General features: G+C 42.1%; 2 protein-coding genes across 7 annotated transcripts in view; one reads left to right on the forward strand and one right to left on the reverse strand.

Annotated features, from left to right (window-relative positions):
• Window positions 1-898: 898 nt before the first annotated feature.
• TMEM169 (transmembrane protein 169) lies at window positions 899-16,396 on the reverse strand. 6 transcript variants are annotated; one of them, XM_068544508.1, is made up of 5 exons: window positions 16,300-16,396; window positions 13,106-13,336; window positions 9,571-9,730; window positions 5,598-5,993; window positions 899-3,371 (listed from the first exon to the last, which is right to left on the reverse strand). In XM_068544508.1, exons 4-5 carry the CDS (start codon window positions 5,866-5,868, stop codon window positions 2,749-2,751), a joined length of 894 nt encoding a protein of 297 aa, XP_068400609.1. In that variant the 5' UTR covers window positions 5,869-5,993; window positions 9,571-9,730; window positions 13,106-13,336; window positions 16,300-16,396; the 3' UTR covers window positions 899-2,748. The 6 variants fall into 6 exon arrangements, with proteins under 6 accessions (XP_068400609.1, XP_068400610.1, XP_068400608.1 ...); XM_068544509.1 differs by lacking the exon at window positions 13,106-13,336 and having other exon boundaries at window positions 16,304-16,396; XM_068544507.1 differs by lacking the exon at window positions 13,106-13,336.
• Window positions 16,397-16,423: 27 nt separating this feature from the next.
• Window positions 16,424-27,755, forward strand: part of PECR (peroxisomal trans-2-enoyl-CoA reductase) — a 28,617-nt gene continuing 17,285 nt past the window's right edge. The window contains 5 exon segments of the mRNA XM_068543666.1: window positions 16,424-16,500; window positions 16,606-16,724; window positions 23,708-23,839; window positions 25,838-26,036; window positions 27,330-27,389. Coding sequence (XP_068399767.1) covers window positions 16,424-16,500; window positions 16,606-16,724; window positions 23,708-23,839; window positions 25,838-26,036; window positions 27,330-27,389 — 587 coding nt within the window.

Below are 27,755 nucleotides of genomic sequence, written 5' to 3' on the forward strand. Positions count from 1 at the left end.
CTGCATCCCCAAGGGAGCTGTCCCAGCATTAGAGAGACATTGAGTAGAGACCAGTCATCTCCATCAAGCTCTGCCCAAATCACAGAATTACCAGCAAATAAGTCAAATGACTGTTATTTTAATCCAGTAAGTTTTACGTGTTACGCAACAAGAGATTACTGAAACAATAGGGATATTTTTAACTCTTGCTGTAGTGTAGACTATGCATCCCTTAAGAGTAGTTAATAAAGGCAAGTAAAGAATTTTATTTTGAAATTACAATTTAAGTTGCTGAAATGTGTTTGAGTTTGATATTGCTCTGAGAGTGAACTACGTAAGTGATGAATTCATGAACATTATACAAAATAAAAGATGAGATTGCTTTAGGTCTGTTCGGTTAAGTTTTCCTTCCTCAGGTCTAGGCTTTTACATACCTCTCTGAGCCCTTTTGAAATGATTTTATTTTATGAGCCTATTTCTTCCACTAGGTGGCGAGCCCAATTAGGGTGAGGGCTACATCAACTTCACCTAGGTATCCCATGCTCCTTACCCTGACCCCACCCTCCTTCATTCTGCCAGAGACATCTTACCCTTGCCCTAATCATGACTGTTTTTGGCCTTGGCCATTTGTTTCCTTAACCCCTGAAAAAAATGTGACAAATGTGGCTGCAACTTCCTAATGTAGGCTTAGGTAAATCTGTGATCTGTGGAAAAAATCCAGCTAAACAGAATCCTCATAAATTGGTGGTCCATGGGAAGAGTCAAGACATAAGGACCCATATTAAGATCATTATACATATATAAAATAGTCACCACGCTCACCCTTTTATGAAAACTGTAGCGTTCAAAGCAATTTTGGAGAAACTCAAAGACAAAGTGAGCAAACATTAATCTGATTTTATTTTTCTTTTGTCTTCATTTCAATTGTTTATATCTCTGCAAAAGCACCAGAGAGCACCAACATTATCTTCAAACGTGTTGGACAGAGTTTTTTTTTTTTTTTCAAGCTAATAATAGTTATTTTTAAAAAGGAGGGATTTCCTCTGAAGGTGGAGTTCAGCACCATGCATCAGGCAAATGTCCTGGCCTTCTGTGGGACAGCATTGCCTGACCCATCTGGTTTGATTCACAGCAGTTCTTTCAACAGCTTCTTCCTGAGACATGAACAATGAATAGGGCACCAGCTATTCTTATAAGGACCCAAACCTCCAAAATCTGCTTGACCTCTTAGGATTTGATTTTTTTGAAATTAGAAAGAGACTCTCAGGAATATTTTTTTTAAGTTCAGAATCTATTAATCTGGATCCATCTGGTTTACACCCTCAGTGTCCACGAAGACCCAAGCTTTTCAGCACAGCAAAGACTGTGTTTGCTGTGAGAAGAAAGTTCTGAGTGAGTGAGGCTCTGAGTGAGTTTTGACAAACCACACAAAGCTAGCTGTCTTCTTGTGCTTAGGGCTGCTGACCCTGCTGGGGGAAAGTCTGACAGACTCCCTTCGCAGTCTTTCATCTCTACATTAAACTAAACATCACCACCCAGGCCCACCTTCACTACCAGGAAGAAAGCTATGCTACTGTGATATAATTGTACTCAACTATTCACTCTTCCTTTCTAAAAAACCTGAAACCACATGGCATTATAGATATTTAATTGCAACATACATGAGTTGCTAATATCTACGTGTGGTTTATGCATAGTATATGTAGCTAGTATCTATGTATAAATTCTCTGCGCAATATTTAGGCTTAAATAAATAAATACATACATACATAAATAAAACTATATTCGCAGTTTTGGATCTGAATGTATTTAAATAATTACTGTGAGCCAGAGATTCTTACTTGCCTACCAAAATAGCCACTATTTCCTTGTCTCTTAAATTAGCAGAACCCAAACATTTAGAATATAGCTGCCCGGCGAAAAGACTACATTTCACAGCCTTTCTTGCTTGTGAGGTCATGTGACTATGGTCTGGCCAATGAGATACAAGAAGTGTTGAGGGGGCCTCCTGAGAAGCCGCCTTAGCCTAGGAGGGTGTACGTGCTCTTCGTTGCCCTTTCCTCTGTTCTATCTGAAACAGGGATGTGATGGCTGGAGATGTAGTCAGCACTGGGTGCTGAGGATAAAGGCAATGAGGGTTGGGGAATAAAAAAAGCCTGGGATTCTGATGACTTCCTCAGTTTCCCTGATGGTCTGCCTCCAGACTTCTTCTATACAGGAAAGAAACAGACTTCTATCTTGTTTAAACTACTGATATTTGGATTTTAATTATATTTAATATATAAATCAAAATCTAAGTGGTACACACATATCTTTACATTCTGCTACACTGTTGCAGCCTGCTTCTTAAATACTTCACTCCATCCCTATCTATTATCTTATTGGTGGACTTGGTCTCCCCTGAGCCACCTTATTCTCCCTGTCACATTTAGTCACATCTCCCCTGGGTTCCAGCCACCAGGAACACCTCCAAGCTCCTGAACTGACACACACCTGAGCTCCCTTGTCTCAGATAAATGGTCATCGTAGGGCAAGGAATGAAGAAGAGTTTATCCACTGGATGGACTATTTGGGCACAAATTGCTTTTCTGTTTCCTGCCCTCCTGGAAACCAACAAGATGGTAGGACAGATCAGTGTGGGCTAAAATTTTCCAGAAGAACTGTGTATGGGGGAAGGGGGGGAGGAATAATTTAAAGAAGGAATATTCTGAAATTGGAAGACGATATACAGGCTACTGAGACCACAGAATGAAGTAAGTTGTTGGGAGTTTAGACGGTAGATGTTTCTACCTCCTGGGTGGCATCCTTGTTGGACAGAGTGCCTGAGATATTGTCAGATTCAAGCAGCTCCACAATGCTGTAGGGAGAACAGTCTTCCAGACCCAGCTTGCTGCACAGCCAGCCACAGAAGCCTTTCTCCATGTCCCGGGCAGCTTGCCACCATGCTCCCCAGGACCATGAGAGCTGGACCACGGCAGCATAGAGGCCCAGGGAAGAGGACATGGCCATGATGAGCACTGGATAGAAGAGAATGAGGCAGGGGCAACATGAGATCTTGTGCCAGAAGGTCCTCTCCTCGTTGTACACAAGAAAGATATTGTACCAGGTGATGGTGCCATAGTAGAAAGAGACCACGAAGGAGAGGATGAAAACCACAGGCAGGCAGACCAGCGTCCAGAGGACCACGTGGGGCCCACGGTCTGCTCCCAGCTGGCAGGCCTTTCTGCCTTCAGGTGCCATTTCCCTTGAAGACACTTTAGGCTTGGTGAGTTCCTGCAGCTCCTTCTCTGTCAATGTGACATGGATGTCCACCATCTGCCCCTTTTTCTTCCCTCGGGTGATGGTCCCAGTTAATGTTACATAGCGGCTGTCCACAGGCATGTTCCACATACCTGCAGGGCATAAAGAGGGGAAAGTCAAGATCAGAAGAGTAGACATTTCAACAGAGCGTCATCCCCTGAGACTGGAGCTGAGTACAAGAATGTCCATTATTATAGCCCCTGACACGGTACACCCTGACATGGTACGAAGTCAGTGATTCCACGATGGACTGAATGGGTCTCCCTCGGGGAGGGATTAGTGCTCCCACGGTAAACTCTCACCTCAGGGCCCTGAAGCAGGTTAAACTTGTTTCTCATATTCTCTCTCCACTTTTCTGGGCCTCTTTCATGTCTGTGATATCCAGGGGAGTGAGGAACTCTACCACAGATGCCACTTCATGGTGACCTTATTTCTAGCTTACAAGTGCTGTGAAAATACTGTTTCTGAGTATCAGCTACTGTGTGTAAAGGCGGTGCTGTGTGTGTGTTATACTGATGAGCAGCCCACCCCTCTTCTCTCCTCATTCCTAACCCCATGCTTCTCTGAGAGGGTCCTCCTCATATGCTGGTGGACATCCCAGCCTTCATATCCAAATTCTGTACACACACAGGCACCACACATACACACGTACAACATACACACATTCCGCAACAAAAATACACCATCACCACCACCACCACCACCACCACCACCACCACCAGCATCACCACCACCAGCATCACCACCACCACCACCAGCATCACCACCATCAGCAGCATCACCACCACCACCAGCATCACCACCATCAGCAGCATCACCACCACCACCAGCATCACCACCACCACCACCACCAGCATCACCACCATCAGCATCACCACCACCACCACCAGCATCACCACCATCACCACCACCAGCATCACCATCATCACCACCACCACCACCACCACCACCAGCATCAACAGCATCACCATCACCACCACCACCACCACCAGCATCACCAGCATCACCATCAACACCACCACCACCACCATCACCACCATGACCACCACCAGCATCACCACCATCACCACCACCAGCATCACCATCATCACCACCACCACCACCACCACCACCAGCATCACTATCGTCACCACTACCAGCATCACCATCATCACCACCACCACCACCACTACTATCACTACCATCACCACCACCCCCACCAAACAGCCACTCTTTGGCCATCCCAGTGGTGAGACTGCAGGTAGTGAAACAGCAAAGTCCACAGTCCTTCGTATGTGAAGTGTAGTCTACAAGTGGAGGATGGGAGGAGGGTATAGGCTTTCAGTTGGCATGTCCCCCAGGTCCTGTGGACTCCTAGCCCCCGGCTGGTAGACGGACAGAATGGGGCTGCCTCAAGAGCAAACGTCTCTTCCTCAGAGAAGCATCCCCAACCATGCAATCTTTCCCACCACCCGCCTCCCTCACTTGCTCATCTTCCCATCACTGAGGTTTACTGTCTTTGGAACCTGCACCACTACCTGCAATTGTCTCTTATCTGCTGACTTGTTTGCTGTCTGTCTTCCCCTGACTGGAAGGTAAACTGCATGAGGGCAGGGGCCTTGCTCGTCTCGTTCACCGTGGGCATATGTCTTAGGGATGACCATCGACACAGAGATCTACCTCATCCATCTATTGCTGTGTAGTGACACTTAATATGGACACTCCACAGTTTCCTTAACAGCAACAAACAGTCTTATACATGCTTCCTTACGCACATGGGCATGGGGTAGATACTGAGAATTTCTTGGACATAGTCTATGCATATTTTGAATTTTAAATTTAATAGATATTGACAAATTTCCCTGAAGCGGATTCCTCTTCCACATGAGGTATATGAGAATATATCCATTTCCTCACATTGATGTTATCATGTTTTACCCAATTTTTGGCCATCCTACATGTGAAGGATTACTATAACTCATTGTTGTTATAATTCACATTTTCCTGATTATTATGAAAGTCAACTATTAGTTTCTTTATCTTACACGTATTAAATAGTTAGCATGGTCGTCTTGTATTACTATTTTTTGTGTATAAATCGGTCTCTTCCATTACACAAGGAGTTCCAAAAGGGCAGAGATCTCTTCCGTATCACCTAGAAGAGAACGTAATAAATGCTCAACAAATACTATCGATTTGTTGAATGAAGACTGCAACACTGCGAGAAGAAATGTATCAGTAAGAAGTACGTCAGTGAGCAAATGCCTGTCTGTCTTCTGGAGGATCCTCATTTGGTTTCCTTCCTGTGGCTTTAAGTAGGTGGCCCCAGAGAGACTTACCATCATCCGCAGGATAGTCTAGGAAATCATCTCCCTCCTCCTCTTTAGGCTGATCTCCACCTTCTAATTCCCCAGGCTCCTCATCCAGTTTCTCACTCTCTGACCGGTAGATGATAATAGATTCTGGGCGGGACTCTTTCTTCTTCTTTTTCCTGCGACCCAGTGTGGATTCCCCATCAAGGGCCAGGGCAGCTGCCATGGCTTTCCTCAGAGAGCCCTGGTGGGGGCTTGGGAGCTGGCCCTGGCCTTCCACTGGTGCTGGCTCTTCCATCCTAGTCCTCAAATCTAGCTATTCCTTGTAAAGAGTCCAATTTGCTTGAGCAAACTCACGATCCACACATCACAGAGCTTCTTCCAGGATGGGGCTATGCAAAGACGTTCCAACGGTGAGTTGCACTTGAAAGATAGGAAAGCAAAATCATCAACATGGAATGAATAGGGTGAGATGGAGAGGGGTTTAGGAAGTGGTCCTCAACTTGGCAGAAGCCTTTGCCTCCCTTTATTTCTCATAAAACTTTACTTTGGGAGTGCTATGGAAATACTTTTACAAGAATGAATCGTTGTTAATAAAATTTTATTTGTGTTGCCATATTTTGTGTTGCATATATTATGCAAAACTCATCAATCTAGCTGGGGGATGCCAAGTATAAGGAAGTTGGGTGAGGAAGCCTTACAGACAGATTAAGGACCATTCTTCCTCCCACCATAGATGGAGATTCCTATGGCTGGGACCAGCACTCCAGGCTTCTGGCTATGGGGTTAGCCATTACAACTATGCTAAAATGGTTGAATGCAACTTTGAACAAGCCATCCAACGATGGCACAACTTCATTAACCATGCCTTCTCTGATATTCTATAAAGACACTTGTCTCCTGGCTTCTTGTTGGCCCAAGATCCCAGAATGGCTGGGATCTGTACTGTCACCTTCTGGGAGACAAGTGGAAAGAATGCACACTTTTCACTCAACACTTTTCTCCTCTTTTGTTCTCCAGGTAAAAAGAGGTGGGAGAGAAGAGAGTCTATACAACATCTTTTAAGGAAGAAACTGATCGGCCTGTATTCTTGGTACATGGAGCCATTAAGAGGAACGGAATGTTTTGAGTGCTATTGCTAAAGAGGTGCCAATTAGCAAATACCCAGTCAGTCACATTTAAACAGGTGGCTGTGGGACTTCCCTGGTGGTGCAGTGGTTAAGAATCTGCCTGCCAGTGCAGGGGACGTGGGTTTGATTCCTGGTCTGGGAAGATCCCACATGCCACGGAGCAACTAAGCCCGTGTGCCACAACTACTGAAGCCTGCGCACCTAGAGCCTGTGCTCCACAACATGAGAAGCCACCGCAACGAGAAGCCCACGTACTGCAGCAAAGAGTAGCCCCCACTCGTCGCGACTAGCGAAAGCCCACGCATAGCAACGAAGATCCAACACAGCCAAAAAAAGAAAACAAAAAAACCCAAAAAAAACCAGGTTGTATGCTTCTTTGAAAAAAAATGTTATTATATTATGGAATGTTTCAAACATGTAAAATGAGAACATTTTTATTAGGGAAAGTGGTAAACCTTTATAAAAGCAAAGAGAATAATTCGAATGAATCCTTATTGTACCTCTCACCCAATTTCAACAATAATCAAAATATTAGTAGCCAATTTTGTTTTATCTCCTCAAATGTCAGATATCATTTCATTTCATCTGTAACTGTTTCAACATGTACCTCTTACATATAAGAACTCTCTTTTTAAAAAAAGATTATCACCATACCATTATCGCACCTACTTTTTTAAACGATTCTTTAATATCATCAAATATCTGGTCAGTTCAAATTTCCCTGTTTAACATTTTAAAGTCTATTTTCTTGAATTAGGGCTCAATTAAGATCTATGCAATGGAAACAGATCGTACACCTCTGTCTATAGCAGTGCTGTCCAATAGAACTTTCTGCCATTGTACCTGAAATGAGTCTAGTGCAACTGAGGAAATGAATTTTATTTTTATTATTATTAATTTTTTGGACACGCTACTCAGCTTGTGGGATCTCAGTTACCTGACCAGGGATTGAATCTGGGTCCTCGGCAGTGAAAGTGTGGAGTCTTAACCACTGGACCACCAGGGAATTCCCCAGGAAATGCATCTTAAATGTTATTGAATTCTGGGTTTCCCTGGTGGCGCAGTGGTTGAGAATCTGCCTGCCAATGCAGGGGACATGGGTTCGAGCCCTGGTCTGGGAAGATCCCACATGCCACAGAGCAGCTGGGCCCGTGAGCCACAATTACTGAGCCTGCGCATCTGGAGCCTGTGCTCCCCGACAGTGAGAGGCCTGCGCACCGCGATGAAGAGTGTCCCTCGCTTGCCACAACTAGAGAAAGCCCTCGCACAGAAACGAAGACCCAATGCAGCCATAAATAAAATAAATAAATAAATAAATAAATAAATAAAAAAAATTAAAAAAAGAGAAAGTTGGAGAATTAAAAAAAAATTTTTTTATTGAATTCTAACCAATTTAAATTTAAATAGCCACATGTGGCTACTGGCTACTATATTGGACGGAACAGGTCCATACGTTCCCCAACCAATTTTTTTTCCTTTTCCTTTCTATTTATTTGTTAAAGAAAGGTCATTTACCTTGCAGATGCTCATAGCCTAGATCTTGAGGATTGCAACCCGCATAGTGTGTTCCTCTGAACCATATATTTCCTATAAATTGGTAGCTAAATAAAGAGGCTTACTCAGATTTGGGTTAGAATTTTTTTGGTTGGTTGGTTGTTTTGGCAAGATGTTATAGATGGTGTTTTGTATTTCCATCAGAAGGTAGCTAATATCTGCTTGACTCCGTGAAATTAGTAGCCATTGACGACTATCGGCCAGACCCATTCGTTCATTAGGTGTTACAAAAATGGTGACATTCTATTTCTCTCATTTCTTCTTTATTTATTAGCCAGAATACTATCATGGACCTTTTTTAAAAAAAAAATAAATTTATTTATTTATGGCTGTGTTGGGTCTTCGTTGACACCCACGGGCTTTCTCTAGTTGCGGAGAGCAGGGGCTACTCTTCACTGCAGAGCGTGGGCTTCTCATCGCAGTGGTTTCTTTTGTTGCGGAGCACAGGCTCTAGGCGCGCAGGGTCAGTAGTTGTGGCGCACAGGCTTAGTTGCTCCGCGGCATGTGGGATCTTCCCAGACCAGGGATCGAACCCATGTCCACTGCATTGGCAGGCAGATTCTTAACCACTGCGCCACCAGGGAAGTCCCTCATGTGCTTTTAACAAACCCAGTTTTAAACTTAGTGCAGGAGGCAAGTGGAGCCATTGTTATATAATATTATTGTCAATTATACTGTTAAATACCTTTCTTTAATGACAACAGTGGCAGCTTCTATTGATATGAAACGTTTCTGAATTATTTACCAAACAAATGTCCTAATTTCCAAATAACTGTATTTATAATTGAGAATTGTAGTAGAATGTGAGTAGACTCTGCTCACAGTTCTGTTGCCCCAGGCGCGCGGAGACTGTTTGCTCTCAGTAACTCCAGGGTGCCAGCTTTTTGTTACTTTTGTTCCCAATTCTCAAATCTTCATTTTGTTTCAGCTCTCTGAGTACTTCCTTTCTTTCAAAGTCACATGCACACTCTTTGGTGTCCCTTTATCCCAAACAATAAAACTTCTCCTCTTATTTGTATTAAATGGTCCCCACGTTTAGTGGACTGGCCCAGTCAGGGAAGGGTGGGGAATGGGGAGGATTATGAAACAGACAAAAACCTAACTAGGCGCTAAATGCCACTCAATTTGAAGCAAATCCCATATCTTAATATGATGCATCTTCTGTATGACCAGGTACCAAGAATGACTCTATCACATTTCTTTAAATGCCCAAACTCCCCAAAGTCTGAGCAACCTTCTCAGCAGGTAGCTCTCCTCCATTGTCCAAGTATCACCTAAATACTTCTCCTTTGTCCTCTAATTGTTAATTTTCTTACCTGTTTCCCCACTGGCTGGCAGGTGGGTACTGGGTCTTATCACCTTTGTATCTTGGGCACATAGCCCAGTGACTGAAACAAATGAGGTGCTCAGCGACAGAACTGAAAACGCCCACAGGTGGAATTAAGGTTTCACTAAATCCTCAGAGCCTGACTTTGCCTGTTTGAACAAAATAAGTACCATTACCTTCACATTCTTACGCATGGAGCTTGTTGGACTATGAAATTCATTTGGTGACGTCTCTAAGAGCACATGATGTTCTAAAAGTGGGAAGATCCAGAGGACAGGAGCTTTCTGTGATGAAGTAGCTTCTAGTGTCCTCACTTGACATTATGAAGCTCATCCATGTTAAACAAAGAAGTGAGAGAACTGGATTTAAGCCTAACTTGCACAACTCCAATCTTACGGAACAAGCACTATTTTGCAATGAGGACATCTGGACTTAATAATAGTAATAACTAAAACTACTGGATGTTGACTGTGTGCCAGGTGCTGTTCTAAGTGCTTTTCAATAATCATTATTGTGTAATCCTCACAGCAAACCAAGGAGGGAGGTACTATTATTATCCCCATGCAGAGGAGTAATTTGCTCAAGGTTACATAGTAATGGTGCTGAGACTCACACGCAGGTTTGCTAATTTCAGAGCCCATGTTTTATTTACCATGCCTTGCTGCCTGCCAACATTTACCCCAGATTTTATACTTAAACCTCTAGAGCTGTCTTTGATGAATCCATCTCCTATATTAAGGATATATTCCTATGTCCCTATTACTAATCAGCTTCTAAGTCCTGCCGCTCATTCCTATGGAATCTCTTTGGTAATGTGTTCATTTCAATTTCTACTACCACCATATGCTAGAATACAGCCCCTACACTACTTCCCCCATGTAGGTTCCTCTGCCTTCCATTTCAGAGTTCTTCCTCTACCGTTTTAAACGGTGATTAATGACACAAGATATTTTTATTTTGTCCAGTAATCGTCGCTATCTTGCCACTTCTGACTGAAATATATCTCAAGGGTCTGCCTGGTGTTTGAGGCTCTCCATATTCATGCTCCATCCTAGGGTTCCATAGCAGTTTTTCCCACTCCCCATAACATGACTAGTTGACACATTTACTTATGTCGGTTCCTTCACCTTTTTCACTCTTCTCCACCACTTTCAAGCCTGGCTCAAGAGACTCACTCACTCATGTTCCCTTCTGTGACCACCCCAGCCTACACATGTCTCTCCCCGACCCCAATCCTGTTGTTGCAGGAGTGAGGTGAGAATGCCATGAGTGTTCGAGTGTCCAATGCCTAGTATGAGTTGATGCTTCATAGATGTTAGTTTCCAATACCTTTTTTCTGCCTTTTCCTACTCTGTATTCCAGTAGTATTTGTCATCTGTACCATACTCTCCTAGTGCTTAATTATGCAGCATTTCATATCATCTTGAACTGATTATGAATGGCTTCATGATTTTTCATTCATCTCCCCACTGAAGATTATAAAATTTTAGAAGTCAGGAACTGTCTTATACTTCTTTACCTCTAATGGGAAGACCCCAGGGCTGGACATGTAGCAGATACTCAGTACGTACTTGTTGACCCGGTAAGGCAAAGGGGAAGGGAAAATGCCTATTTGTAAATATGATGTGAACGAGTGTTAAGAGAGGAAGGCTTAATTATTTTCCTCATTTTTGTACACTTTATTATGCTGTTAGCATTTGAGCTGAGAAGTAGGTTTTGAACATTTCTCCTTTCTTTTACATATCATAAGAGAGAGGGTAGGAAGAAAATTTCTCTAGTTTCCAAGGTTTTAGTCAATAGAATTAAGAGAAGACACAGGACTCTGCTCTTTTTCCTGGAAGGTAGGCTTTGCCCATCCTCCACCTCCACCCCCAGTCCAAAGATTATTAACGAATGTGATACTGCAGACTGTTAACCTCAATCCACCATTAGCTCTGACTCCTCAGTCTTTCTGGGGGGAAAAATAGGTTTTAAAGTATATACTCAGACTCTGGAACTTACGCATAAAATAACTGGTTTTAAGCCACCCTTGAAGAAAATTCTCCAGATAATTCTTAAATGCATCCACCACTTTTTCCCATCTTCATTGCTACCACTCTGGTCTAAAAGGCCATCATCTCTTACTAAGGTTCTAAAAATGCTCCTTATCTTCTGGCTTCTACTCTTGCTGTCTTCCAATCAATTCTCCACTTAGCAGTTAGAAAGATCTTTTGAAAACATACATAAAATCAGGCCATTTTCTGCTTAAAATCCCCCAGTCACTTCCCATTGGTATAAAATGAAACCCAAACTTTTCATGTGGCCTAAGGACTTGTGTGATCTGGCCCCTCCCTGTCCTGCCATCCTAGGCTATACCATCTCCCTCATGTATACCTCCAATGCTTCAATCACACTAGCTGCCTATGTACTCCTCTAGAGTTTTATTAAAAGAAAAGCAACAGCTCTTAAGCAGTCAGTAAACACTCAAAAACTCACAACACCACAAAATGAACTTACCTACCCAGGTATAGTGCCTTGGTAGAGCTGAGTCATCAGCAGGAAGTCTGGTCATTACTCCCATCCTGTCACTTGGTCACTAACTCCCACTTCACGGACCTCTCATCATCACGCATGAATTCCCTGGAGTCTGCTCATGATTCTCTGCTCCTAGGTGGTCACTGAAGCAGACCTGATCCAGGGCCTTCTCCAAACCCACCCAGATACTCAGCAGAACTAGTGGGCTTGGTGGGTGGAAAAGCCAGGGAGTTTTGAAGCCTCTGCTCTTAGATTAATTGCAGGGAAGCAAGTAACATATATGGATGAAGTGTGGCTGGAAAAAGCTAATAAATGGCAGCGACACCAAGCCTTAGCAACTGGACACAGGGAATGGTGGGGGCTATGGTAAACACAAGCGCTCACTCAGGTCTCATCTGAAATAGCAAGTTACTGTTCTCCTCTCTTCTTCCCGCCAAGCCCACTGTTCAGCCAACTGCTTTCATAGAGAAATTCAGGTCCATTTGGTATGGGTTGCCTGAAATTTCATGAGAAAGTTCCTGATTTTAATTACTGCAATTAGCCCAAATTTAAATAAATTACCATGTGGACAAACAACCAAAACAAATCACAGATAGGCTGCCATTTTGCTGTCTCTGGCTTATAATGCTTCCAAATTAGGGTGCCCTGCTCCACTGGTTTAACTAAGTACAATCAGGAATTGACTTTTTGCACCTTCACTGATATTAACACATCTTCCTCTTCCAAGGAAACTGAACCGGAGCTAAGTGGGTAAAGTATCATCATTTTCAAGTTCATTACGACTACTACAGTGAGCTGTGCCTTGCTCCAGCCCTGCTGTTCTTCCAGTTCTTTTCTGACTTGTGCATCTGGCACTCAGAGGGCTAATATCACCTGTCTGGGGTGGCCAAACTCCCCCATTAGCATCTTGGTTTGCCACCATGAGAGGTACTAGGCCAACCAGGAAATAAAACGTTTGCCATTTTCCCACTGAAAATTACTATTAGCCGCTCTCAGAGAGACAGTCTCACCAATGTAAAGATGAAAGGAAATTTGGTTCAGACCAGTATCAAGTGATTGGAACGACGATGGAACAGCAACTGAGAACTCGCAGCTTCCAGCCAGCTGCTGTGATTGGCTTTGAGCACAGTCAGGCTGCAGCCTTTTCCTTTGTGGTCCTGTGAGCAGCATTTCTCTTGTCTCCTGGTCCTGAAAGGCTCCCACACTGAGGCTGGGTCATCATCTGGGGAGCATCTGACTGTCTACAGAGGAAATATTTCCCAATAGTGAAGGTAGTTGGTTATAAGGAGCTTGAGCAGCTTTAGTGTAAGAGCTGTCAGATCTGATCTTTATTGTCTGATCTTTTGTTTACTTATTGTCCTACCTCTCACGGCACACATACCCCTTCCACCCCCAACTACCAACATGTGTACATCCTAGAACATAAACTCTACCAAGGCAGGGACACCTAACTGTCTTGTCCACTGTACTGTAACCCCCATGTCTAGAATAGTACCTGGCACATGACTCAATAAATAATTGAGTGCTCAATAAATATTGGCTGAATATTGTGGACTGGTTAAGAATCTTACTTATATAAGTTGGCTCAGGACTGCTTTTACATCAAGGCAGGCGGGGCTAGATATGCCTCACTGATACTCCTTCAGCACCGAGATTCTGTCTCAATGTTGAGAATCCCACAGGCCCCTGTCAGTCTGAGCCAGCAGCTGCTTCGTGAAGGGGAGAAAATGAAGTTACTAGGCAGATGGGGTGGGGGAGGGGTGGGAAGATGGGTTAGTAGCAAGAGCAGCTCAGAAGATGAACGGAGGGAGTGCTAATGGGCTATGACAGAGCGGGAATGTGGAAAGATCATAGCCATGGTGATGCCCTTTTCCCCAGGACAAAGGGGGCAGTGATGCAGAGTGCCAGGTAGCATTTGATTTGGCCAAAGGGACAGTCATTGCAGCAGGGCACGGATGCCCTGAGAAGAGAGGGCTCAACCAGGAGTCAGAGCTAAAATCTGGAAACAAAGAGCCTTCAAGAGGCAGAACTACTGCTGTGCCTCCAGGCCTCTTGGGGTTAGCAGACATTCAAACCCTGACTGAGGTCAGAGGCAGGGGCAGAGAGGACATGCCTTTTTCTTTTTAACAAAAGATCTCTTGAAGAGACTCCACATCTCCCTTAATCACAGGCTCTCTTTGGACCGTGAGAAAGAGCTTTCTGACGGCTCATAGTGCAACTTCCTTGAGGCCGAGGAATGGCTCCTTGTCATCCTCAGCAAGCAAAACTGGCTTGAAGCCAGTCCAGTCACCTTTTCACTGGAGGACTGCAGAATCCCTCTCTGAGGCCACTCAGTCACCACACAGAGGCTGCAGTACAGCCAGGCCCATGTTGACCCGCCCTGGCAGAGTTCCGTGAATCCACAAGTCCAGACCAGGTCACACATCACATTTAATTAGATCTTCAATAAAAGTACCTTTGAAAGAAATTTAAAGTGTTCCTTCCTCCCAAGAAAGAAAGCCTGGAATTTTTCGGAATAACAAACCTCTTAGAACTGAGTTAGTAGAAGAGATTCCTTGATAAACTATCCAGCAAATGAGAAGTGGAAGAGATAGCTTCCCTTCTTTAAGCAGTGTTGATTGGAATCTGTCAGCAACAAAGATAGAGGGGTAGGTGTTTCTCAAAGGAGGTCAGAGGAGGGCAGGGGGATGGAGAAACAGGGAGGAAGTGATGTCTGATTCCACCCTCAACCAGATCCATTTCCAATTCACTCTAACTCGGTGGTGGACCCAACAAAAGAAGGATGGCATTTGTTTGTTTTTACATTATTTTAATACCTTGCAGGGGAAAATACAGTACTCTTGTTAGGGGAACCACTGACTGAAACCACCCACCCTGGCCAGGCCCAAGAGTAACCACTTGCATGAGTTATCTTAAACAGGAGGTCCTGGTAAGGAATGCAGATCTAACAAGCTGCCACCAACTGGAAGAATTCAGGAAAGGTCAAAAGGAGAGAGGAGACATCAGTCCATATGTCCTACCAACCTCCCAGATTCCTTCTCGCTGGAATCCATCTTGGCTGAGTGATGCGGGAGCCACCAGGAAGGACCCTGAGTCAGAACGATTGGCCAGGGACAAACTGGAAACTAACCCCATCACCGTAAAACCCTGAGACTGTGAGCCATGTGGTGGAGCAGTCCTCCTGGGTTCCCTTACCCTACTGGTCTCTGCCCGGGGAACCCCTTCCCAATAAAATCTCTTGCTTTGTCAGCACATGTGTCTCCTCCAACAATTCTTTTCCGAGTGTTAGACAAGAGCCCACTCTCGGGCTCTGGAAAGGGTCTCCCTTCCTGCAACACTCTGACAACAGACTTAGAAACATGATCCTGCCTGGATTGTTAAGACCACAGCACCTGACACATTCCCTAGATTTGTCAAGTTCTCAGGCAAAGTCTCCCCAGGCTAGTCCAGGTGTAATTCCACTCCGGTGGGTTGACAGCAGGAAGCAAGACGGAGAATTTGAATAATAAATCACTGTTAATGGGCACCAAAACACGGATGAGAAATTTCCCCCACCCTCAGGAGGCTCGCACCCCTGCATAAGGAATGAACTAGAGGGTAGGATCTCAAACACACACCTACAGATGCATTCTTGCGGGAAGCATACACCCTTCGAGGAAAGGTCCTCTTTTGGACTCATCAATTTATGCAGCCCAGCTGAAATGTATCAAATCTCAAATCTGGTAAAGGTTCCTTTTTCCCTTCATTCCTCGGTGAGGAGAGGTAAATGAGGTGGAGGTGGGCTCGAGTTTTTTCTAAAAATCAGTTATTATCTTGGTTCTCTGGATAACTACAATTGTATTTCCCCCCTCCCCCTCTCATTCGCATCCCTTCCGGAGGATGAAGCCGGATTTCTCCGCCCTCAGCTAAGGTTGCCCCTTTCCCTCCCAGACAGCTGCACACAGCAGCTGGAGCCAGAGCATCGCTGGACTTCCAACGCGGGCGGGCGCAGCAAGGAGGCAATACGGGAGGCTCCCGAGCTGCAGCCTCTCTTTACCCAGATGCACTGGAGATTTAATTTTAATTAACCGTGATAGTTATGGCACTGAGGATTGAATTTTTCAAAATAGAGCACAATCCCGCTTTTTGTCTTCTTCCCTTTCCCAATAGCATCGAAATAACACACACACACACACACACACACAAAAGGAACAAAGAGTCTCACCTACACATGCCGGGGAGATAGGCAGGCGGACAGTTTGGACGGTAAGGATGCCGCCTTGGGGGAGCGGCTCTGCGCTGGGAGAAGAGAGAGCCCCTGAGGCAGCCGCGCGGGGTGAGGCGGGGCGATGGACAGGGGCGGGGCGACGCGAGGCAGCGCGAGCGGACGGGATGGGGCGGGGCGGGGCGGGGCGGGGCCCGGGCGGTCACGTGGACGTGAGCGCTCTCTCCGGCATATTTAAAAGGCGGCGTGGACCCAGTGACTTAACCTGGTCTATGCTTCATCACTCAAATGTCCCGTGGCCGTGAGTTCTTAGGTCAAGGGCAAAAGCTGCCTGGCAGCAGGCTTGATGCAGCACCAAGTGGCCATCGTCACCGGCGGGGGTACGGGCATCGGAAAGGCCATCGCGACCGAGCTCCTGCATCTAGGTGCGTGAGCAGGCCCCTGGGCTACGGTACTCAGAGCGAGGGATCCTTAGAAGCTGGCGTAACCTGGGGTCGGGAGCCAGGGGGCCAGAGGCGGGCTTAGGAGAGCGTGAAGTTGCAAAGCAAAGGAAATGTAGCTGTGGGTGAAATTTAAACCGCGAGGGAGACTGGAGAGAGGAGAGTTCTAAGAAAAGTTGTGGAGAAGCGGTGGATGATGAACCACTATTTGTAAACTAAAGGGAAAATTTAGAGCCAGAGATACTGTGTCCGAGGTGGGGATTAAGGAGACGTGTGGAATCATGCTATGGAACTAATTACGGATGTGAGTTTAAAATTAATTCTTTCTACCGGAATTCCCCGGCGATCTAGTGGTTAGGACTCAGGGCTTTCCTGCCGGTGGGCCTGGGCTGGATCCCTGGGCGGGGAACTAAGATCCCACAAGCGGCGCTACTGGGACAAAAAAAAAAAATTCATTCTATTTATTGCCTAATGAATGATTAGGAAACATGGGAAGACTTCATTTAGCTGGAAAAGGTAAAAGGCTCCCATCATATAATCTTCTCGAATCTCTTGTAATATTTACCTTAACTTGGGTGAAGGGAGGACTTTATAAGCAATAAACAAGGAAAGAAACCACAAAAGGGAAAATAGATAAATATGAAGATGTATATCCTCATTGAATTAAAAAATATATATGAATAAAGTTTGAAGGAACATGAAGAAAAACATTTACAATATACAAATTTATTATATAAAGAGATCTCATAAATAAATAAGGAAAAGATCTAACAACTGATAGAAAAGTAGGCTTCTGTTATGGGCCAAGCATTTTAAATCAAGAACTAAAAAAAAAGCAGTAAGTATATGAAAAAATAGTCAACTTTTTTGGCAATGAAATGCAAAATATAGCAATAAAAAGGTGCCATTGTTTTTTTAACAAAATTTTAAAACATTGGGGAAAATGAACGTGTTGATGAGGAAGTGAGAAGGCAGGCAAGAATGTAAATTATTACAAGCTTTCTAGAGGTCAGTTTGGGGAAAAAAAATCCAAAAGTGTTAACAGTATTTGTGCTGTATGACCTAGTAATTCCTCTCTCAGGAATTTACTCTTTGGAAATAATCAGGGACAAGCACGGATTTGTGTACAAGAATGTAGTGTTGAATAGTGAAACATGATAAGGGAAATGACTAAATCAGTAACAATGAAGTACGCTGCTATTTAAACATCTTGCTATTGAAGATTTTGTTGTCAAATGCATACCATATAATTGAAAAAAATCAGGATTCTAAGCAAAATATAGCATTCCAATTTAATTGTTAATGAAAAATATATATGCAGAAGAAGACTGAAAAGAAGTTTATAACATTGTTATCAGCAACTACTTTTTCTGGAAATGATTTGAATGATGAGTGGTTAAATTGTACTCATTTTTCAAATTTTTTTAATGAACATGTAAGTTGTCTTTGCTTACCTTTGTGTTTCTAATGCCCGGCACAGAGTATGAACTTAAAAAAAAATGTTGAAAAAAAGGAAAAAACACATCTTAATAAGAAAAAAAAAGGAAATTAGCATTTCTTAATCTGACCCTGGTGTAGCTTCATCACCATTACTACCCACTTTACTTCCAACACCAAAACTCTAACCCTGTTCAGGAAAATCCTTTAGAAAAGTAGAATCGGTTATCATTTTCTGTGAAGGTCAGATACCAGGCTTCACAGCAGATTGGTCAGATCCTGGTTCAACCTTCCAATGTACTTAAAAAAAAAGTAATGTTGTATTGGAAATGCATTTCCTTCAGTGAAAGAATATACAAATGATTTTTACTCTGACTTGCTCAGCTTTATTTTTTTTATGCCAGGATTAATGGCTGTTTCCTGAAAATTGTTATAGAAGCCCAGATTGGGCAAATAAAATAAAATGTTAGCCAATTCAATTTCCAGTGAGAAGGCTTCTATTTTTTGGTGTGAATTACAAGCTGGATTTTGAGGCATGCTTTTTTAAAATAAGTTTATTTTATTTATTTATTTATTTTTGGCTGCGTTGGGTCTTCGTTACTGCGCGCAGGCTTTCTCTAGTGGCGGTGAGCGGGGGCTACTCTTTGCGCGCTGTGGTGCGCGGTCTTTTCATTGTGGTGGCTTCTCTTGTTGTGGAGCATGGGCTCTAGGCGTGTGGGCTTCAGTAGTTGTGGCTCGCGGGCTCAGTAGTTGTGGCTCGCGGGCTCTAGAGTGCAGGCTCCATAGCTGCGATGCACAAGCTTAGTTGCTCTGCATCATGTGCAGATCTTCCCGGACCAGGGCTTGAACCCGTGTCCCCTGCATTGGTAGGCGGATTCTTAACCACTGCGCCACCAGGGAAGTCTGAGGCATGCTTTTAAAAGTGATTATTGTGTTGTCTTTCACATCCAAATGATTTTGACTGTCCCTTTTCTGAGAGGATGCTGAAAGCCCTAGCTCACAAGGGCAGGATGTAGCGAACAGAATTGGAACCCTCTTCCTCTATTTGACAGATGCTCTTAGACCAGAGGAGTCCTGATTCCATCAAAGAATATTGAACCTAAGACCATTCACATTGAATTCAAGCCAGATCCTTGTCTCTGTCCTCAAGTTAGTCATTCTCTTTCTGTGACAGTGGATGAAATGAAAGTAGGAATTGCAAGTGGAAATTGTGAGGCAAGACAGCACTCTTTCTTGCTCTGGTGACTAGGCTCTTATCAACACCAGGGACCTAGAAGGTGCTTAAATGTAGCACTCTGAGTTGAAGATTGAAAGGAATCAGTATCAGCCCAAGCAGAAAAGCAATATATTTGGCTACAAATGCCTCTGATGTGGAAATAACTCATTACTTGCTAGTTACTTCTGTACCTTGTTCTAAGTAAGTTTATCAAGCTTTCTGAATTTCTCTAGCGACTCATATAAACAACAAAAAAAGTCCATCCACATCATTTAGCATAATGGTGAGGAGAAGGATATCATCTAATAATTTTCTAGTTTATTATAAAATAAGAGCATTGCAATAAATTCAGGTAGTATGGAAGTATATAAAAGAAAAAAATGAGCTTTCCCATTCTGCCCATCTCCTAAATCCCTTTCCTGGTGATTTTCTATGAGTCACCCACATGCACACATATACACTTGTGTGTATTTTGTTATTTACAAAACTGTGACTGTAGTATTCTTACTGCTCTGTAATTTTTTCTTTCCATGCTAGTGCATATAGTAGTACTTCATTCTTCTCTAAGTTATATAGTATTCTATTGTATGGATATGTAATAATTTATTTAACCATTCCTTTAATGGAAATTTAGGTTTCTAGTTCTACCCAGCACTGCAGCATTCTGCCTTGTAATACCTTTGCCCCCTGGTTCAAGTTTATATAGCAGTTAAAATAAATAGCCTTTTAAAGTTGTGTCCCAGTATAGCTCTGCTGATATTAGATAACTTTCCTGAAGCCTTCAGGGTTCAGATAGTAATTAGTGATAATTTAGTAAGCTTCTAATTAGATAATTCCTGTGAATAATCCTATTTATATTTTCATTATATCTCTTATTTGAGGCCTTGGAAAAAGTCAGGCATTAATCACCTTAGTATTCTTGGGGATTTTTTTTTTTTTTTTTTTTTAATGAGGCTTAACTTCTTAATGTGGATTTAGGAAGAGTTGTAGATGTCAGATTTCCATGCCTTGTTAGCCTGTGCTCTACTCTGGGAACTAGAGCAGTTAATGCCCATCTTTAAGGCAGAAAGATCAAAGAAAAGAAGGTGATGGGCAGAGACAGTGGCTAATCCAGGGGAACTTGTTTCTCCTTTCCATTTTATTAATCAGATTAGCTATTCCTCCTAACTCAGGGAAACCTGGCTGAGGGTTGGACCTGGGCTAGAAATGTGTATTTCAATTCTTTCCCCTCCTGGGAATAGAAGCTTCCTCCTGGAAACAGAAGATGAAAGGAATAACGGTTCTCCTGACAGTATAATATATGCTTTATTGAAAATTATACATCGATTTTTTAAAAATAAATTTATTTATTTATTTATTTATTTATTTATTTATTTATTTATTTATTTATTTATTTATTTATTTTTGGCTGTGTTGGGTCTTCGTTGCTGCACGCTTCTCTAGTTGTGGCGAGCGGGGGCTACTCTTTGTTGAGGTGAGTGGGCTTCTCATTGCAGTGGCTTCTCTTGTTGCAGAGCACGGGCTCTAGGCACGTGGGCCTCAGTAGTTGTGGCACGCCGGTTCAGTAGTTGCGGCTCACGGTCTCTAGAGCTCAGGCTCAGTAGTTGTGGTGCATGGGCTTAGTTGCTCCACGGTATGTGGGATCTTCCCGGACCAGGGCTCGAACCTGTGTCCCCTGCATTGGCAGGCGGAGTCTTAACCACTGTGCCATCAGGAAAGTCCTATACATCGATTTTGATAAATTGAATTCTATTTTAAAGTTAGTCTTGTCTTGCAAGGAATTCATGGTGAATCTTTTTAATATTTGCTTTATAAAGCTCTCAGATTGCCAATCAGAATTTCCAAAAGTTGTCTGCATTTGTAACTCACTAAATTATAACCTAATCTTGAAAAATAGTTTTTTAAAGTGTCTTAATATGTGGAAGCTACCTCATCATGTACAACTAGAATGGTTGTGGTCAAACAGAGAGCCATTTTATTCTTTACCTTTCTAAGTGTCATTTATTGCATACATGAATATTGAATGTGGACTGTTTGTGAGTGTAATAATTACAATGACAGGGTCCCAATCCTCCAGTAGATGATAGGGAGTGGGGGGAGACTGTTAATTATCATACAATACTGGTTTAAATGCTGTATTAGAATGAGGTCAGGGATATGGGAGCATGTAGAAGGAGTTGCCAATCTGGGCTCAGTGAGGGAGAGGAAGGAGGGTCGTCAACATAGTTGTGATTATCAATACAGTTCGCTTTAAATCTGCCATATACATCTGGGCTTCCCAGAGGTGGTGAGGCTGGTGAGGCTCTCTCTGTTTCAAGGCTGTCTTGGCACGTATTTCTGCTTTTTATATTTGTACATGAAAAGAAGGAAGCATTCTCTTTAGGATAAACTAACATGTAAGGCAACAATGAGCAATAAGGTTCAGGATTACTTAGTAAGATAAATGAATAGTCCAGTGTCTCATAGCTTAATATTTTTACTTAAGGAAAGCACTGGTGGAGTGTCAGCATTCCCATGGGTAGCTCTTCCTTTTAGAACTCCATTTACATACAATTCTAATTTCACTTTCAGTGTTACCAATTTTTATTTCTTTGTTGCACTTTCGTCTTTGTTGACCAGTCTCTCCTTCAGTCATCGGTTTTTGTAAAATGTCACATAGGTTTATCATTGGGAGACAAGGAGGCAACACAACTGCATTCTTTGCTGTCTGTGCACGAATTGAAGAACAGATGCACAGTGGCCAATCACTTACAGACAGTGAAAGAAGTGAAACGATTAGTCACTGACCGTGATGTGCGTCTGTTATTCGCATGCTGATTTGTGGATTTGTACTGGCGGTGCAGTTTGTGTTTTATGCAATTACTCACAGTTAATCTGCCATGGTAACTGGAATTTGGACAGTGTTGTTTGGGGTCTGGTGTTATTTAAACTAAGGTAACTGAAATTAGCTTGTATTAGAGCTGAGCAAAACAAGGACTGCAGATACTTCTATTTCACCCTTCCTGGACATTGTGTAACAATTAAATGCTGTTCTCGTACATTTTATTTCTACATATGTTATAAAGCCTACAATACACTGATATCATTTTTACTTTAAACAATCACTACCTTTTAGAGAGATTGAATAGAAATAAGAAAAGACTTCATATTTATTTACTCATGTAATTACCATTTCCAGTTCTCTTTCTTCTTTTGTAGATTTAGATTTTCATCTGGTATCATTGTCCTTCTGTTTGAAGGCCTTCCTTTAATCTTTTTGCAGTGCAGGTCTACTTTAATGAATTCTTCTGGATATCATATGTGTGAGTAAGTCTTTAATTTGCCATTACTTTTGAAAGCTATTTTCACTGGGTAAGAGTTCTAGGTTCCAAAACTCCCACTGCCACCCGCATCCCCAGTACTTTCAGGATATTCCACTATATTCTGGCTTGCATTGTTTCTGAAAAGAAGTCTTCTGTCTTCCTTGTCTTTTTTGTGTTCTTTTTCTCTGCCTGCTTTTAATATTTTTCTCTTTATCATTGGTTTATTTAATTATGTCATCAGTGCCATTTCTCGGCCTGTTTTTATTAATTTACTTTTCTCCTCATTCTGGGTTGTATTTCCCTGCTCTTTCGTATGCCTTGTGGCTTTTTGTTGGATGCCAGACATTTGAATTTTACCTTGTTGCAGGCTAGTTATTTTTGTATTCTTATAAATATTGCTGAACTTTGTTCTGTGATACAATTAAGTTACTTGGAAACAGTTTGAAACTTTGTAGAGATTGGGAACAATCTTTCCCCAGCCTCAGATCGTTTCCTTACTCTTATGTACAGATCAGTGCTCAGCTGAAGATCTGAGGGAACTCTACAGATCTCTGGAGTTCTCTCCCTGTGTACCTCCTTTCTCTCTGTGCCCTGTATAATCTAGCTGTCTTGGCCTCCCTGGACTCCCAACTTCATCTCTTCTACCCAGGAGACTGCTGGGCTCTGAATGGGTTCCTCCTCCCTATGCTGCAGCCTGAAGACTCTCTCTAGGCAGCAATCTGGAATAATAATAGGGCTCACATTGTTTGTGTTCACTCTCTTGGATCACTATCCTGTGCTACCTGATATGCAGTGCCTGGAAATCATTGTTGCATATATTTTGTTCAGTTTTTTAGTTGTTTTGGGCTGGAGGGTAAGTTCAGTTCCTATTACTCCATCTTGACCATAAGCAGAGGTCCTAATTCATCTTTTTTTACAGGAACACATGAAACATTTTCTAAACATTATTACTTTCAGAATTTGGACAACCAATGAAAACATATTTAGTTGTTCTTTGACTGTTGTCTCCTCAGGGTGTAATGTGATCATTGCATCCCGTGAGTCTGATAGATTAAAATCTGCCGCAGATGAACTGAAGGCCAGTCTGCCTCCTACCAGCCAGGGTCAAGTCATGCCCATAAAATGCAACATCTGTAATGAAGAGGAGATAAAGCAAATCTATCTTTGTTTTTTTAAATTTTATTGTAGTATAGTTGATTTACAATGTTGTGTTTAATTTCTGCTGTCAGCAAAGTGACAGTTATACAGATATATATTCTTTTTCATATTCTTTTCCATTATGGTTTATCACAGGATATTGAATATAGTTTGCTGTGCTATACAGTAGGACCTTGTTGTTTATCCATTCCATATGTAATAGCTTGCATCTGCTAATCCCAAACTCCCAATCCTTCCCTCCCCCTTGGCAACTACAAATCTGTTCTCTATATCTGTGAGTCTGTTTTTGTTTCATAGATATATTGATTTGTGTTTTATTTTAGATTCCACATATATGTGATGTCATATGGTATTTGTCTTTCTCTTTCTGACTTAGTTCACTTAGTATGATAATCGCTAGGTCCATCCATGTTGCTGCAAATGGCATTATTTCATTCTTTTTAATGGCTGAGTATTATTCCATTGTGTGTGTGTGTGTGTGTGTGTGTGTGTGTATGTATCACATCTTTGTCCGTTCATCTGTTGATGGACATTCAGGTTGTTTCAGTGTCTTGCTATTGTAATACTGTTGCTGTGAACATTGGGGTGCATGTATCTTTTCAAATTATAGTTTTGTCTGGGTATATGGCCAGCAGTGCAGGAGTGGGATTTCTGGATCATATGGCAACTCTCTTTTTAGTTTTTTGAGGAATGCAAATCTATCTTACTTATTCATTCATTTTAATTTATAGTAGTTGTCCCTAAACCTGACTGTGCTTTAAGTTTTCCCATAGTAGCTATCTTAGATGAGGTTCACTAGAAGCAGAGCCTGTGAAGGAGATTCTTGAGCTAATGATCTATTGAGTGAGTGGCCTCAGGAGAAAGAGAGGAAAGGAAGAAATGTAGGGAAGCTCAACAAGGACAGTTTCATCTAGAGACTACCTTTTGTGCCTTTTGCCCTTTAACTCATTTCATAATGTCTGTTTCATCACTATCCATTATTCTGTGTTGGTAGCTTACAAATTAAAACAATGGAGGGGGTGATCCAGGTCCTTGGATAAATCTTGTCATTAAAATTCCAAATTTAGCTTTATGATCTATGGGTATCGGATACTGGTAAATTATTCACTGATACAGGATTTTCAGGTTTATTCATTGTGACTACCTCTCCGTTTACTGTGGTTCTCAGAGTTACTATTCACTGTGAGACACTGCAAGCTCTGCTACTCTCCCAAAGCAGGTGATAAAGTCCAAGTAGCAAGTTAGGTTATTAACCAGTTCACTTTTAACATTTTATTTATTTATTTATTGAAGTGTAGTTGATGTACAATTTATATGTTACAGGTGTATAATATAGTGATTCACAATTTTTAAAGGTTATACTCCATTTATAGTTACCATAAAATATTTGCTATATTCCCCATGTTGTATAATATATTCTTGTAGCTTATTTTATACCTAATGGTTTGTACTTCTTAATCTCCTACCCCTACATTGCCCTTCCCTGCTTCCCTCTCCACATTGGTAACCACTAGTTTGGGCTCTATGTCTGTGAATCTGCTTATTTTTTGTTATATTCACTAATTCATTTTTTTTTATTAGATTCCACATATAAGTGCTATCATACAGTATTTGTCTTTCTCTGTCTGTAACCAGTTCATTTTTTTTTTTTTTTAAGAAATTCACGTTATTTATTTATTTATTTATTTATTTATGACTGTGTTGAGTCTTCGTTTCTGTGCGAGGGCTTTCTCTAGTTGCGGCAAGTGGGGACCACTCTTCATTGCGGTGCGCAGGCCTCTCACCATCGCGGCCTCTCTTGTTGCGGAGCACAGGCTCCAGACGCGCAGGCTCAGTAATTGTGGCTCACGGGCCCAGTTGCTCCGTGGCATGTGGGATCTTCCCAGACCAGGGCTCGAACCCGTGTCCCCTGCATTGGCAGGCAGATTCTCAACCACTGTGCCACCAGGGAAGCCCTAACCAGTTCATTTTTAATGCTTTTCTTTAGGTGAATAATTTGGTCAAAGCCACCTTAGATTTTTATGGTCAGATCAGTTTCTTGGTAAACAATGGAGGAGGCCAGTTGTTCTCTCCTTCTGAACACATCAGTTCAAAGGGGTGGAATGCTGTGATTGAAACCAACCTGACGGGCGCCTTCTACATGTGCAAAGCAGGCAAGTGTGACCAGTCATCCAAGAAGTCCAAGTGTCTTTATGTAAAGATCATAGAGAATCTTGAAAGAGAAATTGTTATGGGCTCAGAAGCTCCATGTCATCAACACTTACTGCCCTGATTTAACTTACATACAGCATAGCAATGCAAATTGCTGCATTTCTGGATAGTAATTCGGCCACATTTATAAAATACAAATATTGTTTGATCTGTTAATTTTATTTCTAGGAAGTTATCATGTAAAAATTATTCAGAATAATAATAAAATAAAGGAAGTAATAAAGGAAGGAAGGAAGGAAGGAAAAATAAAGGAAGTGCTTCATAAAATAAAGGAAGACTCCACACTTATTTTGTTTTTAAGAAACGAATCTGTTAAATCTATTACAAGGACCTATTAATTAATTCAGTGAAATCAGGGAGAATAACAGAGTCCACATTTTTTATGACTAATAAGTAATTAGCACACATGCATAGTCTTTAGATTAAAGCTTATGTTTCATAGGTGGTAATACTCAACCCCGAAGTTGGGTAACTGAAGAGTTCCCTTACAAACTATCCAAGACATTTTTATGCTGAAAAATGTGGAACGAGTATAATTCTGAACCACAGGGTCTTCACCCCAACATGGGTTAGGCTTTATATTCTTAATATCTCTAAATCAAAGGTCTTGCAGACACTTCCAGCCTCATCTTTATCTAACTGGTAGTATACAGTTCTGTATTAATTGTGATACAGGATGAGCTGCTGAAGTATAGAGATCCAGAAAAAAGAGGAGCTTGAATAAGATAGTTGATTTCTCCCTCACATAAAAACTCAAGGTATATAGTCCAGGGATAGTATGGTAGTTCCATAATCATTAGGGAATAAGGATCCTACTTCTTTTTGTGTGTGTGTGTGTGTGTGTGTGTTTTTAAATCACTTAATTGGGCTATAATTCACATATATTAAAATAGAATCCTACTTCTTGCTTTACTATCTTTGACATGTGGTTTCCATCCCATGGTCCAAAATGGCTGCTCCAGTTCCTGTCATTGTAACTGCATTCCAGACAGTAGGAATGAGGAAAAATGTAATACTCACTCATTCTTTTTAACAGCACCATCTGAAAGTGGCGCCATTACATTCACTGACATTCATCATCAGCTAGAACTCAGTTAAACGATCATACCTACCTATAAGGGATACTGGGAAATAGAATCTTTAGGTGAGTAGCTATGTACCTAAGTACAAATTCAATTTCTATGTAAGAAGAGGAGAATGAGTATTAGGAGATAACTTGTAGTCTGTAACCCACCCTTCATAGCTCAGCACTTCAACACCTTCCAGCACTCAAGTCAACAGTCTCTTACCAACCTGAGGTTCCTTGCCAATAGCCATTAATTAGAAGTCTGCAGAGTCTAGATTCAGTTATGATTTTTATTAGCCAGAATTGAATTAAAGAATACAGGGCCTATAGTTTTTGTTTTGTTTTGTTTTTACTTTAAACAATTGGACCTAGCATTTGTTTTTTTTTTTTAATATAAATTTATTTGTTTATTTATTTATTTATTTATTTATTTATTTATTTATTTTTGGCTGCGTTGGGTCTTCGTTGCTGCGCGCAGGCTTTCTCTAGTTGTGGCGAGCAGGGGCTACTCTTCGTTGCAGTGCGTGGGCTTCTCGTTGCGGTGGCTTCTCTTGTTGTGGAGCACGGGCTCTAGGCGCACAGGCTTCAGTAGTTGTGGCACGCGGGCTCAGTAGTTGTGGCTTGCA

The sequence above is a fragment of the Eschrichtius robustus genome, chromosome 5 (assembly GCF_028021215.1).
Source record: "Eschrichtius robustus isolate mEscRob2 chromosome 5, mEscRob2.pri, whole genome shotgun sequence".
In the NCBI taxonomy this organism is placed as follows: domain Eukaryota; kingdom Metazoa; phylum Chordata; class Mammalia; order Artiodactyla; family Eschrichtiidae; genus Eschrichtius; species Eschrichtius robustus.

Excerpts from the sequence above, each read along its gene's own strand:
- TMEM169 (XM_068544511.1), bottom strand. The coding sequence starts at position 5,868 with ATGGAAGAGCCAGCACCAGTGGAAGGCCAGGGCCAGCTCCCAAGCCCC. Across the intron at positions 3,372-5,597 it reads AGACTATCCTGCGGATGATG|GTATGTGGAACATGCCTGTG; the intron begins GTAAGTCTCTCT and ends TATGCCCTGCAG.